Source organism: Euprymna scolopes, chromosome 11, assembly GCF_053919585.1.
Source record: "Euprymna scolopes isolate OS-2025 chromosome 11, ASM5391958v1, whole genome shotgun sequence".
NCBI lineage: Eukaryota > Metazoa > Mollusca > Cephalopoda > Sepiida > Sepiolidae > Euprymna > Euprymna scolopes.
In genome coordinates, this window is record NC_136492.1 from 61858617 (window position 1) to 61877650 (window position 19034).

The window sequence follows — 19034 nt, forward strand, 5'->3', positions numbered from 1 at the left end:
TAGACTTAAAATTCAATCGCAAAACAGCGACCAAATATTTAGATATAAGGTACTTAAAATATTCATTAAGGGATCTGGTCCCATGGGTTAAAGGATAGAAATGTCGACTATCTACTAGATGGTTGTAGGTTCAGTCCTTGACTCCATATGCACTGAAGAGCTGTGATATAGTAAACTAGCCTGTCTCTAGATGACCACACAAACACACACACACACACACACACACACACACACACACACACACACACACACACACACACACACACACACACATATATATATATATATATATATTGCAGTTGAAGAAACACATACCTGTGCACATACAATGTGTTTTATTTATTGTATTTCGCACTTATGAATAAACATACTTTTCATATAATTGATTGTATACATTATAATTTAATTTGCATAGGAAACAGAAAAAAATTTGATTTCATAGAAATAAATCGCCTTTTATCCACTGTAATGTGTTAATAGGTATTCGTACAATGGAAATTTCAGATTTTAATCATGGTAATTTGCTCAATTATTCCAATGTATAAATCGAAGATTATCATGATTGATGTTTGTGCGATAAGATTATCATGATCTAAGGAATTGACGAATTCGCAGAAATCAACTGAATATTAAACTGCGAAGTTTGGAGAAAGTCTCAAATAACCTGAATATTCCATGGGCTCATATTTTATTCATTTAGTACAAGAATTATATTTATATATAACAGAGCAAAAAATCCTTGAAAACAAACAAACAAACAAACAAACAAACAAAAAAACAAAAGAAAAAGAAAACAAATAAAACAAACAAACAAACAAATAAAAACGGTGTTTCACGAAAGATTTCTTCAAGATCTCTGGGGATACAAATGCGGAAAAATATACAAAATCCAATGTTTCTCCGTGAAAATTTTTTTTGAATATAAATCGCTCAAGATAAAGCCTGGAGCTACTTTATGTACTGAGCAGACAAAAAAAAAAAAACTACTTAAAAAAAACAAACAAAAACAAAAAACAAACAACCCCCCCCCAAAAAAAACCTAACCAACGATAAGTGTTTAGAGCATAAATTCCAACTCAGCAAATAGCACTTCTTCCACTTTTGTCCAAAAACTTCGTTCATGGAATTTAAAGACTAAAAGACAAAATAAGGAAACCAAGAGTTTACGAGGATGTCAAAAGTAAAACTAAGGTCTATTTTCTACTCAGAAAATTCCTAAACGTTTTAATTTCCATGGGAATCCATTCGACTGAACAATAAGAAACATAATATTTCACTATTATTGATACGGAAATGAAGCAAAGAAATTCCGCCGTTAACATAAAAATAAAGACATTATAATGGACGCAAAATTGAGTTATGTGCACGCAATTCTAGAAACAATATATGAACCATGATCATATTGTATGACTCCGAAGATTCTATTGATGGAATTGGTTTCCCCCAATACTATTTTAGTCAGAATTCTTTCTAGAAAGACGTCGGGGATTACAGGAAAAATCACCCGAACGTTGCTAACTTGTGATGTTGGCAACCTTCACGTGGTGTTTGGATGACAGATAGTGATGGTTTAAAACTAAAAGAATATAGTCCCAACTCTGCTAGTTGTGATGGATGTATCATTAACTGATGACCTTATCCATTAAAATAGAGACGTTTAAATCAATTCGCAGTGGATGACGTCACAAAACTATGACGTCATCCGTGAACCAAGAGATTCTTCATGGTGTTTTATTTAGATGACGCTAATAAGCAGTGTTTAATAAGTGTTTAATTTCATGATGGTAATTTTCTAAAAATTTTATCTGCTAGTCATTTCTGTTGAGGAGAAAAGTATAAATTTTCAAAACTTCATGGAATAAGAACAAAAAGCTTTTATATTCCGAGTGTTTAAACATTTCATGATTCAATAAATGATGTAAACTTTTATTCTTCATTCTTAAAATAGTTTACGTATCTTAATATTCCATCGTGAATATTGAGCATTTTCATCAAGATAGGGTCTAATTAAAAGTATTTATATTTTTATATTATTTTTCACACACACACACACACACATATATATATATATGATTAGTTTTTTTTCGGAAAAAGAAGAGCGCTCAATTAAAAGGAAAATCTGAAATATAAGAGCGTATTTATATTTTGTGTACAGAAATTTGTTAGATGAGACAAGTCATTGGTACCGTCGGTTTCAAGCCCGATAATTAAGACAGTTTAATATATCCTTATCAAGCTCTCTTCAGCCAATATTCATCTCTGGAATATAAGCTGCTGGAATCTAAAATGTGTTAAATAGAGAAGTAGTCAACCATCTCAGCAAAAATAACCTTCTTAGTGACGTGCAATATGGTTTCCGTTCTGCTAGATCTACAGCAGACGTGCTTACAGTTATATCTCATAGGGTTAGCGAATCTCTCGACGGAGGCTTCCTCTCTAGGGCAATTGCTCTTGACATATCAAAGGCCTTTGATAAGGTATGGCATAAAGGTTTACTTCACAAGATCTCCAGCTATGGTATAGCTGGAAATGTCTTCTCAATTATTAAATCATTTCTCTCTGATAGGTTCATAAGAGTATTAGTTGATGGGCAGAAATCAGAAGCTCTCAGTATTAATTCTGGAGTCTTCTCCTAGATGCCTATCTTAATGAAGACTGGGGATGCATATCTCTTCGCGAGTTAAATGTACCCTCCAGATACCAACCTGGAAACTTCTATGACTCGGCCCAATACATACAGCGCTTAGCCATCCCAAGTGGTCATCCATTTGGTGCTGGCCAGGCTCAATGTTGCTTAACTTCGGTGATATTGCAAGAACCAGTGTGTTAACGTGATTGTGTTACACACACACACACACACACATATATATATATATATATATATATATATATATATATATATATATATATATATATATATATATATATATATATTAGTGATGGGATGATTCCCAAATTTTTCCCGATTTCGATCCAATTACCGGTTCCATCCTAAATTTCTGATTCCAATATGATTCCCGATTCCGATACCGATTCTTTTAAAATTTATTGATATTTAATTAGAGATGTGTTGTTTCTTTCTTTCTTTCTTTTTTTTTTTTTTTTTGTAAATTTGCAAATTATTACAGAACTCCCCGGGTAATTTCCGCATATATTTTTTTCAAATGTTTTACTTGTAATTGATTGAAAATTGTAAGACAACAAAAGAATTATTTTAATTTTAAAACAAAGCCAGATTGTATCAGTTCGTCGTTAGTGTACAACACGCTACTACTACATTAATGATCTTCCAAATCACATCCTTACATCATTCGTAGACAGTTATGCTGACAACACTACAATATATGGTAGCACACCAAAGACCGTAAACGACCAAGCTCTCTCCGATTCTCTCTCCTCTGATCTTGAGCACGTGGTACAAAGGAAAAGGGGTGGCTGGTTAGTTTTAATGCATCTAAAACTAAACTTCTATCTGTACATCATCAACGCTCTGATGCCCATCTGACATCAATTGAAATGAACGGTTCTCGTCTCGTCTTCATGTTTTGGCAAGCTTCTGGGCTTGATCTTTACTCCCGATCTGAAATGGAACACGTATATCAAATCCATTGCCAAGGTCGCTGGAAAAATGGTGGGATCCTTCTACCGCTCCAGTAGATATCTCACTGCTGATGCAATTCTCTACTTATATAAAAGCCAAACTTTCAGGAAAAACACTCGTCTAGCCAAAACCACTATCAATAATTTCTCACACTCTTTATCTATGCCTAAACCTAAAAGTAGATTTCATGAACCAAGCGTCTTTTTTTTTATAACTGCACGCCTGTTGAACTCTCTTCCGATTGCCTGCTTTCCAGCTGACTAAAATCTGATTGTCTTCAAGTCCAACGTAAACAAGTTCTTGAAGAACCGTCCCTCTAAGTAATACAATTTACAAAATTCCCACTACTTATGATTACTGCGCTATAATCACGTTGACTAATGTATACAATTAACCCCTATCCTCGAGTGTTATCTGGGCCTTGATAAGTGGTGATCCCCGTGTATAAAAAACCTTATGTGATATCGTAGGCATTACACTTCAATTTAAAAGAAAACCCAAACGAATATCTCTATTAGTCTGTGAAATACACGGGTTACAAATTCACGAAACTTTGAATTCGTTTTTTTTTTTAAGTTTTTAAAGTTGCGCTTAGTGCTATATGACTCTGGGATCGCTCTCTCTCTCTCTCTCTCTCTCTCTCTCTCTCTCTCTCTCTCTCATATATATATATATATATATATGTAGTGAAATAAAAGGATATATATATATACTATATATAACTACGTCATTAAATCACATAAATTAATATACGAAGATATAATTTTATGCGTTAATTTTCAGTATGTACTTCAATAGTGCTCAATGCATAGAGCTAGGTATCTATCTATCTATCTATCTATCTATCTATCTGTCTCTAACTGTGCGTGTCTCTCTCTGCATGTCTTTTCTTTCTCTTTCTGTTCATATATATATTTATATATATAAATATATATTCATATATAAAATATATATTTATATATATATATATATATATATATATACTTATAAAACTCAAATGACCTTGTAACGGGTGTTGTAACCCAACATCCGGTTTACGACTTCCGGTTGCGCATGCGTACATAAACATAAACCCATAACAAATTGGATGCCATACAAAGTTGTCTTCACAGAAATAAATTCCTACTCTCGCTACTAAAACCTGGGTAGAATAAACTCAAAATAGGTATCATCACTAGACACCGTGATTAAAATATTGGAATAATACACAAATTTAACAATGAAAATTCGAACGGTGAAATAGTTTAATAACTGAGTTGGTATTTAAATTAAATTAAGGTAAATTAAACGGCTACACAGAATATGAGGGATAGTAATGGCTTAAACCTTAATAAGAGTTAATAAGAGTTAAGATCTACTTCAAGTAAAATTAACAGCAATATATATATATATATATATATATATATATATATATATATATATATATATATAATGAGGTCATGTCATATGCTACTGGTACCATGTAACCCAGTACTACCTGCCTCATGGTCGGGTCACCGGCCAACTAGCACCGTGTGTGTATGTATGTGTGTATTGGGGTGGAGAGGGCTCCCGTAAGCCGTGGTGAAGGCAACCTTTCTAGTAGAAGCAAATCTCTGATTAAAAAAAAAAAACATACAGCGGGAGACCAGTACCTGCATTAAGCTGGTCTGCAGTTTAACTTGTTGCTGGCTAACTTGCTCTTGCTTGTTGCTGGATTTCAACATTTTGAATCGAGAGAGAGAGAGAGAGAGACTTAGCTGCTGTACAAAGCTAAGACTCCGTAACATCATCTGTGTATAGATACTCCTTCAGGCATTTGTCTATAAAAGTGGTCCTGTGGCAATGGAAAGGTTGTGACGTGTAGAGGCTTGAAATGTTGAAAGCATGTAATAATTGATCTCAATGACCGTCTTCAGTGTTATGCCTGCTTGAGCGTGTTAATTCACCGGTAGGACTTAAAAAAAAGTCATTTTTGGGCTCATGGACTTTAAGTGTCTGAGGGAGTGGCACTAGTCTGACAAGACGTTGCAATAATTGTATATAAAATAGCTTTAACTAGTTGTTAATGGTGGGTAATATGGAAAATGAATGGCAGTTCAATTTGTACGGGCATAGAGTAGATATGGCTTTATCTTTTATTAGTCCAGGAAAAACAAATGATGGGTTCGAACAAATAATTGTAAACGAATATAATATTAGAAGAACATAAAACCTGTGAAACTTAAGGAACAAGAAAAAATAGAAATCCGCAGTTACCTACCTTCAACCTGATTTACTCAATTAGGGTCTCGGAGATTAACAATGAAAACAACAAAACCACTATAAATTCCCGATTCTTAAATTAACTAGTATGAAAGGAAGATTTCTCCCATCGTAATAAAAATAAATTAAATTTTAAGTAACAACCCAATTCTTAGGAAAGAATTTTAAGGGATATCGGAACGTAACATCGCTGAAGCAAAATGACGTCTAGATGAAGGAATTGCACAGGGATCGGAAATATAAACAGTTAAATAATAATCTGAAGACACCGCCTAACATTCAAAAACTAGTAAAATATAAAACCAACTGAACTAAATAAACAACTCAGGGGGACTTATAATAGAATCAAGTGTAAAATTTTGGGATCAAGATAATTAAATCGCCAAATTTTGTTGAATAAATAAAATTAGCAATTCAGAGTTATCCCCTTTTGAAAAGCGTTTCACTGATATTTCTCACGCTAATAAATACCAATCTTTAACATCCTAAGGTACTAGTAGGAATATATTTTTATTTTATTTTATCTGATTTTATTTTATGTTATTGTCCAGAAAACAATTAAATCGCAGCAGATTTGTAAGAGCAATAGACTTCCCAGGTTAAAATTAAAACTGATGTATAACACTGGAAAAAACACAAGATATGAAACCTTTTTCCCGGGAAGGTTTAGAACAGAGATTAAACGTGAAATCCAACCGAATTACTTGTTAGTTGAGAAACAAATAAAAAAAATAAAAAAAAATAAAATTAACGAACTAAATATCTAATTAATCCAGAATCATGTCCAGTTTCAAGATAGTTCAAGTTTAACAATTTTCACCATAATTTGAAACAGAAATACGAAAATAGCCCCCCCCACCCCCGAATTCATAAACATCGGAAGAGGATTTATCAGAACATGATGAGACAGGTCACACTGCTTTATACCGTTAATAACAGGATGAAAACATGTTCAGATACGTATTAACCTTGTATTTCATTCAGTAAGTCTAACGAGATGCCAACCTCGAAAATGTTTGAACAATATAAAATTTAAAATTGTCCAGTTGATGTCGAAACAATTGTAACATTCTAAAAAATACAAATATGATGTAATCTTTTTCCTAGTTGTTTTGATTTTGCAAGTATATATATATATATATATATATATATATATATATATATATATATATATATATATAATTGATTTGTTACTCTATTAAAAATGCCTTTATTTTGCGTAAAAATATTTCTTATATATATTTTGATATATTTTTAAAATATATTTTTATATATTTTAAAATTTATGCTAATCATTGATGTATTTTTTTTTGCTAATGTTTCTTTGCTCCATGTAGTAAAATTTATTACCTTGACAGGTTCCAATTTATATATATATATATATATATATATATACATATATATACATATATATATATATATATATACATATCTTTGCAATTACGATAACATACTTTTTTATTACTTTGACAGGTCCCAATTTTAAGATAATATTTATATTTATCTTTGTAATTCTGATCACACATACAGAGAGAGAGGGAGAGAGAGAGAGGGAGAGAGATAAGGAGAGAGAGAGAGAGAGAGAGAGAGAGAGAGAGAGAGAGAGAGAGAGAAGATGAAAGGCGGGGAACGATGCTTTTAAATTCAAAGATTCAAAGATTACTACTTGGTGTCAAGTTAAAAATTAGTATAAATCATATGTCATAACATTAAAAACAGAATCGATATATTTTAAATAATTACGAAATTGTATACGTTATCCTTAAACGAAATTGCATTTTTTGTTCTTGTTTTGTCATACATTAAGTATAAGCAATTACTTATACAGGCAATTATTTAGATAAAATATCCCGTCCAGGAAATCAACTTGCAGTTATTTCTGCTTTGAATCCTGGGTTTCATTTCACCACGTATTCGTTTTCTAATTTTATGATATTATGTTTTGTAGTGTTTCTAACTATTAATAACACTTACTCTCCATACAAACCGTGTCTTCTATACCCATGCATATCTTGAGATTGTACACCATGAATAACCACATTAATGAGATGCGCGCAGAGTCCAGTGTTCCAATTGAAATCTCATATGTAAAATACCAGAAATCTCGAGAGACTGCTACCATGACAAAATATCCGCACAAGGACCGAGCTAGAATGCTTTCGAGTTGCCGAGATCACACAAGAAAATGAAAGGTAGGATAAACTCGTTCAATATTAACGTTTCCTGAATTGGTTGTATGTAAAAGTATGCATGCTGTCATAGGTGGAAGTGTCTGTTATTTTTTTATTTCTAGTTACATAATAAATAAGCATTTGACTTTTTAACCGAATGGTGACGTCATGTGAGAAGGTATTTGTTGAAACTCGACTGAACACATGGAAATAAATAACTACAACACAAAAGAAAAATAAGACAAATATATTTAGATCAAGAAAGTATATACAATATTTACATACACTCGTGAGCAAAAAAAAAAAAAAAAAAAATGGGCCAAACAAATTTTATGCATTTTTTTGCACTAAAAGCTATATTGAACAAATAACAATTGAACAAGGAAACTTAAACGAGACTGATAACACAGAACAAGACATTTACTTTAATAAATGATTAGTATGGAATCGCATTCCCTTTTGATTTCTTTAAAAGATCAATCCTTTTAGACATGCTCTTAACCAAAGTGGAACACTGAAGAGGAGATGCTATTCCACTCACTTCACACAGCTTCTCACAGTTTGTCATTGTTCGAAAAAGTTCTTCCAGCCAATGCACGAGATATTATGTACCAAATATTCTCGATTGGGTTTATATCGGAGCTTTCACCTTGCCAAGATATCACATCAATTGAATTATCAGAAAACCATTTTTTGTTACTTTAGCAGTTTGTGCAGGGGTATTATCATGTTAAAAAAATAATGTTCTGGGATATTCCCAGCTTCTGGATACTTGGTAACAATCCTGTTTCTAACATTCGAATGTATTCCTTTGCATTGATTGACTTCTCACATCTAATAAGTTCCCCAACTCCTGCTGCAGTAAAAGTTCCTCATACCATTATATCTACATTCCCGTGTTTAACTGTCGTTTTTATGCCATTTGTCGAGAATCTTTATCCAGTTCTTCGATTGCACCATTCGGGAGCATTAGGAGCATCACTAACAAGACAAAATCTTGATTCATCTAACCAGGAAACCTTCCTGAACCAGTCTGTATCTTTCTTGTCATAACACGAGAAAAATCTCTTTCTATCATTAATGTTCTACTTAGATAAAAATGGCTTCTTTGCACACCTTTTAGAGGAAAATCCCGTTTTATCATTCGTCTACATATTGTATATCTAGAAAGAAAATTTCCAGACTCTGTTTGGAATTGTTTGCTATGGTCAGCATAAGTTTTCTTTCGATCCTTCAAAACAGTTAATTTAAGCCTGTGGTCGTCCTTCAAAGTGAATGCTCTAGGGCGACCAGATCCAGATTTCCTTTTTACCAAGCGTTCGACTTCAAACATTTGACAAATTCGCTTAACCGTAGAAAGAGATTTTTTCATATTTTCTTTTCTTAAAATATTAAAAACCTGCTTGTAAGTTACTTTGGACTGTCTTAATCTTGCAATTCGTTTTTTTTTTTTTACATCCTCACCAAGATGCGGTCTTACCATTTTTAGGATTAATTTTTTCACTTATTATTATATGCTATAATAATAATGATCTGCAAAATAGAAATTTTCAGTTAAAATTAACAAGAATTAATGGAAAAATATTGAAACATAGATTTCTTCCTTCTTTCACTCTTGGCCCATTTTTTTTATTTTGCCCATGAGTGTAGAGTCCACTGGTATAGTCATGGGGAGACTATCCCTGGAGAAGGTATCGGCTGAGTAGTCGTCGACTCTCGATCTCGTTGTCTCTCGTTGGGTCTCTCCCTTCTTTCCGGTACCAACCATATTTATATGGTTGGCACTCAACATATGCTAATTAGGTAGATCCTACCACAACAGTATCCCCCGAAAGAAAATATTGATTCAATCGTATATATGACGTGTCTATCTTTCGTTAATGCAATTGCAGAATAGGACAAATGATTGTTATTGCGTGTTTTTTTTGCTTTTTGTTTAATAGATTTGACGATGAGAAAAAAAAAAAAACGAAGAAATAAAGCGAAAAATATCTTAATTAAATCGATAAACTAGAAAATATTTATTTGATATCTAACAATAAATAATAGTTAATTAATAAATTGTTATCTTTCAAAACTGATATGCAAATTACGTTTCTGAATTTTTGAGATGCGGATTGATTATTCGTATTAGTTGATTTATTCGGATTACTGTTCTCATCTTGAGTGTTATCCGTGGCGTAGTGGGTAAATTACTTTGTAAAATTCAGTTGAAAGATTAAACACTTCTAGAAGGTGAAGGCACAATCTTCAATGCGGGCGACACTCCAAATAAAATGCCGAATAACTTAGGAAATCTACACAATCATAATTAACGGAACAAGAGCATGCCACCTTCGTGGATTTATTATAGGATTCCGTTCGAAATTCCGTGCAGAATCCCGTGAAAGATTCCCGAGTTTAACGAGATACACATGAAAGAAGTTACATCGACCGAAACGTTGTGAAACTAACATTCATAGTGAGAATAGTAATCCGAAGAATCCAAATAAGAATAAAATGCAGATGTCAGGAAATTTCATCGGATGTTCTACTGGATTGATTACCCGGAAGTAGGCTGAAAGCTTTTTCAGGAATAGTGCAGATGGAAAAGAGCTCGTAAACCCAAGTCAGTTTCCGATTGTGTTCGGCATGTCGCATCATTAACAGGCCAAGTTTATTGGGGAAGTCGACGATCGGTTGGAACAACGAATTGTTCCAAAGACAGGCGTATTTTGATTGATTATGTTCTTCTGGCATTGCTGCATTCCAGAGTTTATTACCGATTCTGTTAATGACGAGGGCAAATCTCGATATTATTTTGAAAAAAATAAATGCGAGTGTACAGCCTCTGACAAAAATAATCAATAAATAAGCTTTGCAATACTTCGCACTCATATCTATCTGTCTATCTATCTATCTATCTATTATATAAAATGAACTCTGTTTGTATGTGTGAGTTCGGTTCCTATGGACTGGGAAACGGCTTGGCCGATTTTTATGAAATTTTATACTAATGTACTGTATGCATCTAGCGATACCTTAGGTAGGTTTTGCATTAGAAAAACCACGATAAGCCTTGATAATCGATGATCAGAAAAATTACGATGAAAGAAGGAACAGGCGATTTTGACCTAGTTAACGCCTTATACAGACTAACATAATCAGTGCACTAAAGAAGTTTTATTACAGCACAAGCAGAAAATCCCGGCATATAAAATCAACAGTAGGTTGAAAATGGAGGATTATACCGAGTTCGGTAACGATAAAGTACGAGCGTGTCAAACATCTGTTAGTTCTCATTCAATCCTGGGCAACATTGGGTCTCCCTGATAGTATATACAAACACACACACATACACACACACATATATATATATATATATATCCTACACACTATAAAAAAGAGTAACATGTATGTATTTGTACATACATATATATGTTTGCGTGTGTATGCATATATATCCAAATAAATACGTTGCTCTTTATTATAGACAGCATGTATTTATTTGTATATATATATATATATATATATATATATATATATAAAATATATAAACACAATAATATATATATATATATATATATTCAAAGATAACAGTTACATTTGGTCGCTGCAAACAGTCATCTGTTTCAGTCAATGAGACTTGGTCAGGCGACCCTGAAGCATGCAACTCTTTACCTTCGAATAAATAATAAAAATATTTTGCTCTTGTTATCGAGCACTATCTAACAACCTCGTTGTATTCATTACTTCCTCTTTTTGGACATCTCAAGCCTGGATTTATATGTATACCAGATTACCCGTGACCTGTTGGGTCAGTATGTTATATTAGCTATGGAATTAATGTATAAACCTTACACTTATATAAAGAAAATAGTTTTTTTTGACATAACAAACATTTCTATGAAAGTATATTGTAATGAAAAAAGAATATAGATAGATTTCTATGAGTCGTTCTGTTTATAATTGTTTATTTTTGAAAAAAAGCTTACAGCCATTGAATTATAAGTGGTTTGCCATACTTATAGGTAAATGTGCACTGAACAGATACCATAATACTTAAAAGTAAATTCAAATTTTTATATATCTTTTAATTTAAACGCGAAATAAACAAAACAATTGGGATGCTGAAAACGTACACAGTAAAACAATACGTTTTATTGTCGCGTTGATTATTTATTTGTAACGTAAATAAAAACATATTTTTCGGGGTTACTTATTTGGGTTGGTAGTGTAGAAGAAAATGTAAGACTGTTTTTAAGAAAGGGGTATTAAAAAATGGGGAATAAATAAAAAAAAAGAGGAAAGTGGGTAAATCGCAATTGTAAAATTCTCTTATGGTTGTAAACGGGTTAACGTAGATTATTTGTAAAAAATGCGCTAACATAACCTAAGCTTAATACGGAAATGAACGATGTAAAAACATGCAGAAAGTATTAACAATTGTGTATTTTGATAATTTAAACGCGAAAAAAACCCAACAAAAACAATTGGGGCGCTAAAAACGTACACAGTAAGACAATACGTTTTATTGTCGCGTTGATTATTTATTTGTAAATATGTTTTTGTAATTTGCGTTACAAATAAATAATCAACGCGACAATAAAACGTATTGTTTTACTGTGTACATTTTCAGCGTCCCGATTTTTTTGGGGCGTTTAAATTATCCAAATAAACAACTGTTAATACTTTCTGCTTTTTTTTACATTATTCATTTCCGTATTACGTTGTGTGTTCATGTTTATGTACGCATGCCAAACCGGAAGTCATAAACCGGATGTTGGGTTACAAACCCCGTTTCAATGTGATTTGATTATATATATATATATATATATATATATATATATATATATATACACTTTTGTTTTTACATGAGCAGAAATGTGTTGCTACACAATCATAAGCATGTTTCGGCTAGCTCGTTTATAATAAGTAGAGGCCTCTTCAGGCGATAGAGCTTATAGGCAAGCAAAGTATGCAAAGCTTTCAAAATTTATACTTCATTGGTTAATATATCTCTGGTTAATAACCACCTCTAGTTAAATAAATAAAGAGCAACGTATATTTATTGTATATATATATATATATATATATATATATGTATACATATATATACATATATATATATATGTACATATACAAACATACATATATATATATTCATATATATATATATATTTCTGTAGAAATATATTTTCTTGTAATATATATCAATCCTTATTTAAGAAGCTCAATATAATTACAGACCAATATTGAGAATAAATGACAAAAAGTTATATTCCAAAATTCATGATGTTGACCATCTTATAATTTATTCCTTTTATTCAGTTGACTTATACAATTCTTGACAGTATATGTTTCGTAGCGCAAAATCAATCACATAATTATTATATCAATCAGTGAATCTATTATGCCATTAACTCATCAGAAGAAATAGCAATAATCAATCCGTCAAAAGCAATTGAAGTGTGATTTTACATGATTAAAATCCGAAAATTTGAAGGGAAGCTACGCGCGTGCACGCGCGCACACACACACACACACACACACACACACACACACACACACACACACACACACACACACATATATATGTTGCTCTTTATTGTAGAGTGTAAGATGTGAATGTAACGGATTGATTTTAATAATACTGAGACAAAATTCAGCGAAGATTTATCAATGAAAAAGAACAAAAAAGTAAACGTCAAGCGATTATATGTAACATTGTTTGTAAACCGATCAGCAACGTAATGTCAAAAAAGCAAAAAAGAAAGAAACAATCTAAACGGTTCTATATGTTAGTCATCAATTTGTAACAATTCCGATGAATGAAACAGGAGGCAGTTGTTAAGTCCTGTCACTATTTCGTTTTTTCGGTGAAAGATTGGCATTTTAAAATTTTAGTATCTGGAAAAGGTTTGTTAACTTCCGGGCTTCCCCCAGCAGGCTATTAATATCAAATATATTTATATTTCTCATCTCTACGTATAAAAATACTAACAGGATAATAATATTAGGAAAAAATTGTAAGAAAATATATAAAAAAAAAAAAAATTATGTGATGCGAAAAGTTGTCGTTTCGTAGTTATAATAGTCCAAGTAGTAAGTTTGTCTTAAATAGAAATTTCAAACGCGGCTTTATCATAGCAAAAACAAACAAAAACAAAACAAAACAAAAAAACAACAACAAAAAAAACTACTGTCGGTATTATATGCTGGGCCTTTTGGCTTGTGTGCTAATAAAACTTCTCAAATGCATTTATGATGTTAGGCTGTGTAACCTTAGTTGAATATATTTGTCACATATCGTATTTTGCACACAAAAAATAGATTTGTGTTTGCCTAAAATCCTCAACTTCTGATAATCATAGCTTGACATTATCGCGAAAAAAGGCATCTTCCCCTTTCCCGCACTTGCAGAATGTTGGTGACAACATAGGACGAAAAGAAAGAAAGTCAGAGTCAAAGTAATAGTGGCTGTCAATTTCAAACCTATCGAGATTTCCGATATACGAAAATTGAATTCGAAATTATTGGTGACTGTTTCTACCAGGTGAAAGCGCTGTCGGTTGCAGATGATGCGACACGTGTTGAACTATGGACTCTGAAGTGATTTACTCGCAGCTGCATATGCAATTATCTTTGTACAGTGGTAATATATTAGTACTAAGTTCTGTCGGTCGCAGATGGTGCGACATGTGTGTAACTGTGGACTCTGAAGTGATTTAATTTTAACTTCCTATTCATTTGTCTTTGTACAGTGTTATTATATTAGAACTTTGCTGTTATATAGTTTCTGTTAATATAATTTTTATAAAAAAGAAAATCAACGACTGGAGTTTTACTTATTGCTTTTGCGAAGGTATTTGCATTGTTACCAGAGCAGACGGTCAACTTGAGTTATTTTTTAGGTGCCATCTATCAAGAGATGAGTGCGTACCTTGACGCTGGGAGAGGGCTGTGGCCAGCGGATCAACAAAAACAATCACAACGTGGCGTATGGCGGTACCGATCTCCCTGACATGCGCACTTTTCTTGTTGAAACAGGACAACCAGAATTCTTCGTTAAACTCTGTCCCCGTCTAGAAGATCAAGGCCAAACTGTTGTGCTGTAAGAGTTGTTTTGGGTGACCAGAATAACTGTTGAACTTTTTGAGGGCGTTTCGTGATCGGAAAAGGCCTAAAACGAACTCATATATCAGTGTTAAACTTGGTTAATAGCGCCAAACCTGATATAATCTTCGGGTTATACGCACGCACGCACGAACACGCACACACACACACATACACTACGCACACACACACACACACACACACACACACACACACACACACACACACACACACACACACACACACACACACACAACTGTTTCTTCCTGGATTTTACCTTCTTTTTCAATAGATTATTATCGTACCGTTTTATATTATTTTATATTATATTATATGTTTTCTTGTTCCCGCTTTCATAATCATAGTAACAGTTTATAAACTTTCACTAACTGTTAATAACTTTTTATGCAAATATGATTCAAATTCCAAAATTTATTGTATATTTTACTAACCTCTTTTCTCTGATGAAAAGAATTAGATTTATTCGAAACTCTGAAGGGTAAGGTCTTTCAAGTTTATTTGTAATGCATTGTCGGATAATTAAAAATCCTGTATACTTTTTAACAGGTTTTTAATGCCTTTTTGTAAGTTTTAATTAATTTTCAATGATAAGATGTTTCTATCATATATATATATATATATATATATATATATATATATATATATATATATATATATATATATAATTTAGGAATTTAAATTTTATGATTTGAAAACGATTAAATGTCAAATCTAGAAATTTATTATATGCAAAACAAAGAATACACTTTAATAAGTTTATTTCCTTAACCCATGAGATTTCAGTGTTTATTCATATAATCAGATAAAAATATTAGCAAATATAAATTATTTGCACCTAATTTGCTAAAGGTAATAAACATAAAAAATTATAATGAAAAGATTTTAAAGTTTTTAAATTATAGAATAAGTGAAATTAGATATTGGTGCAGAATGAAAAGGATATTGAACTTCAGATCCAAATTGTATGGTAAATCCCGAAGTGAAAGATTTTGGTATTAGGGAGGCAAAAAGATCCGATGCGTATTGTAATTCTTCCATGGCACATGGTAACAACCGATGTAGACATGATTCCTTGATTTCTCCCTTGGTTAGATGAGAAATCCGTCAAATATTTGATTATATCAATCCGGTGAATATGTTTTTTTTTATTAAACATGTAGTTTTTTAAAATTGTTTTTTTTAAAAATGTTTTTAATATATAAGTTTCATAATACATTTGTGAATAAAGTTATAAAATTTAAATTCCTAAATTATGTTTTATTTGATCTATCTGGTATATTGAGCAATTTTCATTTAGCTGGAATTGCCTTATATAAAATATTACATCCAATATTTTGTAAGACTGATAATCACTGGATTTGCGTATATATATATATATATATATATATATATATATATATATATATATATATATATATATATATATATATATATATATATATATATATATATATATATATATATATATATATACATATACATTAGGGTAGGTCGATTTTTAACTTTTTTCTAAAAATCAAAAACGTTAATGGACCGAAAGTTGTGTCTATACCTATTGAATACTCATACCAAAAATTAGATCTGAGTCTTCAACGTTTTTTTGCGAATTTGACATAAAAGATTTTAAATAAATACGGGCGGAAAAACCCTCGATTTTGGTGGATTTAGCCTAAATATTGATCTCCAAACTAAATAATTTCAGCATTTAAGCCAAGAAATCTTATTTTATTTGATGGGAATATAATTTGAAACAAAATTATAAAAAGATTTCAAATTGAAATTTAAGCCCCCCCCCCCACTTAACTGCGCAGAGTTTGAAATGCTATTATTTAAACAGAAATTGTTGAATGTATTGACAAAAAATTTTTCCTGATATGAAAATACAACAAGCAATTATGGAAAAACAAATAATTATTTATTTTTAATATAAAGAATCAAAGTGTTCCAAATAAGAGCCCTTCGATGAAAAAGCGGGTCTTAATTGTTGGCACAAAACTTTCCCAAGTATGTGCCGGTGCCTTGCTTCAAAGCCGTATACACATTGAGAAGCCTCTGTCACCAACTTAACAGCTCGTTCAACACCTTGGGAATGTGAAGGGAAATCTGGCAAGTCAAGCTTTTCGCCTGTTAACAATGAACTCTCTAATTCACTGTCAGAAAAGTCTTGTGTAAGTGGTGGCTCACAGACTCCATTTACTGACAAATCTATTAAATTTGTCCAGTGTAGAGCCTTGAAGTTGATCATCGGGATCTTTTTAAGTCTTTTCTTGGCTGGTTCCCCTCTTCTGAAACAATATAAAAAATAATTTGAGTTTAATCTTTAAATGCAATTTATACTGCTTTAATAAGATTTGGTGAAATTAAATGTAATCTTTAAAATTGCACAATAAATTGATGTAAGTTTTATATGAAGAAATATTAACTTACCTAATGGTCAAAATTCTTTTTATTCCCTCTTCTCTTACTTCAAGTTCATCTGATTTTACCATAGAAAATAACATATTTTCTGGCAGTAATGCAAAAGCATTATACTGAATGTTTTTAAGTGTAAGTGTTTTAATTTCAGTTGGTTGCTTCTGTATTCTCTGAATCATATTATAAATGTACATTTGTTGGTGGTGGAATTTGTTATGTTTTTTAATGTCAAACCAACAAATCGCATATACATTTACAATAAAATTGATCAAACTATGCAATTTGGTTGAAAGATTATGTGGATATGTCCCACGAGTCCATAGGCACATGAGCCTGATAGCCAATGTTAACCATCTAGCCTGGTTCAATGGTCCAATTTTCCAGGATACAAATCTAGGGTCTACCTTACCTCTAGAAATCCCAACTGTATACTCGTAGAGCAGTCTTTGGTCACTACTTAGGCTATCCTTGTCTTCAAATTCACACTCCAAGGGATTCCCAACAGCGGAAAATGCTATTTGTGGTAAATTATGGCAATCATTTGCACATAATTTACCCAATGGACCACTGAATGTTGTGGGGCTTTTTGTGGTGCCATCTAAATGTTTGAACAAAGCCCTAAATGGAAGTTCATTCTGGTGTAAGGAGCAACCAATAGTATGAAGATTTAAAAAAAATTTTTTTTTCTAAAAGTGTAACCAGGCCACGTTCACAGCCTGTGTTCGCATTTGTGTTGTCAACAAGGACAGCCTTAATGGTGCTTAAACTTTTGAATTCCTCTAAAACATCAGCCACTTGCTCTGCAAGAACATTACCAGTTGCTCCAGTATCCGGAAGAATTCGGTGAGTCAAATATAGACTCTCATTTGCTGTTTCTTTTGTTATTGTGAGGTGACGTTCAGATGCTTTGGTTTTTTTCACAATTTGAAATCCATTTACATCCACTGATTCTTTGTAGAGCAGTGTATCTTTGTCTGTCCTCCCATCAACACCTATACAAAGAAGATTTTCCATATTTTTGCTGTGGTTTTGATAGGCATCTGTGTTTACTTTAGCTTTTGCCCTATCAATTTTACATTTATCCATATAGATATTCTTTATATCTATATTAGGGATAAGAAGGCCCATGGCCCTCAAATCCAAGAGCAGGGCATTGCCAAGACTGGCTCCAAGATTAGAGGATATATCACCCCTGACTAATTCAAGAGCAAACCTTGGAATTTTTGTAAGGTTATAGGGCACTTTGAGAGGACTATCTGGCTGTATGTAATCTGCTTCATCACTTGGAGAAGATGAGTGACTTAGAGATGTACTTGGAGAAACATGATCTTGAATAGATGATGTTGATGCTATGGGAGATGTTTTTTGTTGGATTTCTCTTTCTCCTTTTCTTTTACTTTTTTTTATTGCGGTTTTATCTATTGGACCAAGTTGGAATGTGCCCTTGGGCCCTATTTTACTCCTTTGGTCTTTTAAATATTCTCGGT

General features: G+C 32.2%; 2 protein-coding genes across 4 annotated transcripts in view; one reads left to right on the plus strand and one right to left on the minus strand.

Annotated features, from left to right (window-relative positions):
* LOC145287879 (uncharacterized) overlaps nt 1-19034 on the plus strand; it is a 426488-nt gene that overhangs the window by 142524 nt on the left and 264930 nt on the right. The window lies entirely within an intron of this gene.
* Nucleotides 17026-17876, minus strand: LOC145287877 (uncharacterized). Its single transcript, XM_080135786.1, has 2 exons — nt 17560-17876; nt 17026-17417 (listed from the first exon to the last, which is right to left on the minus strand). The coding sequence occupies exons 1-2, from the start codon at nt 17874-17876 to the stop codon at nt 17054-17056; spliced, it is 681 nt and encodes a 226-aa protein (XP_079991912.1). The 3' UTR covers nt 17026-17053.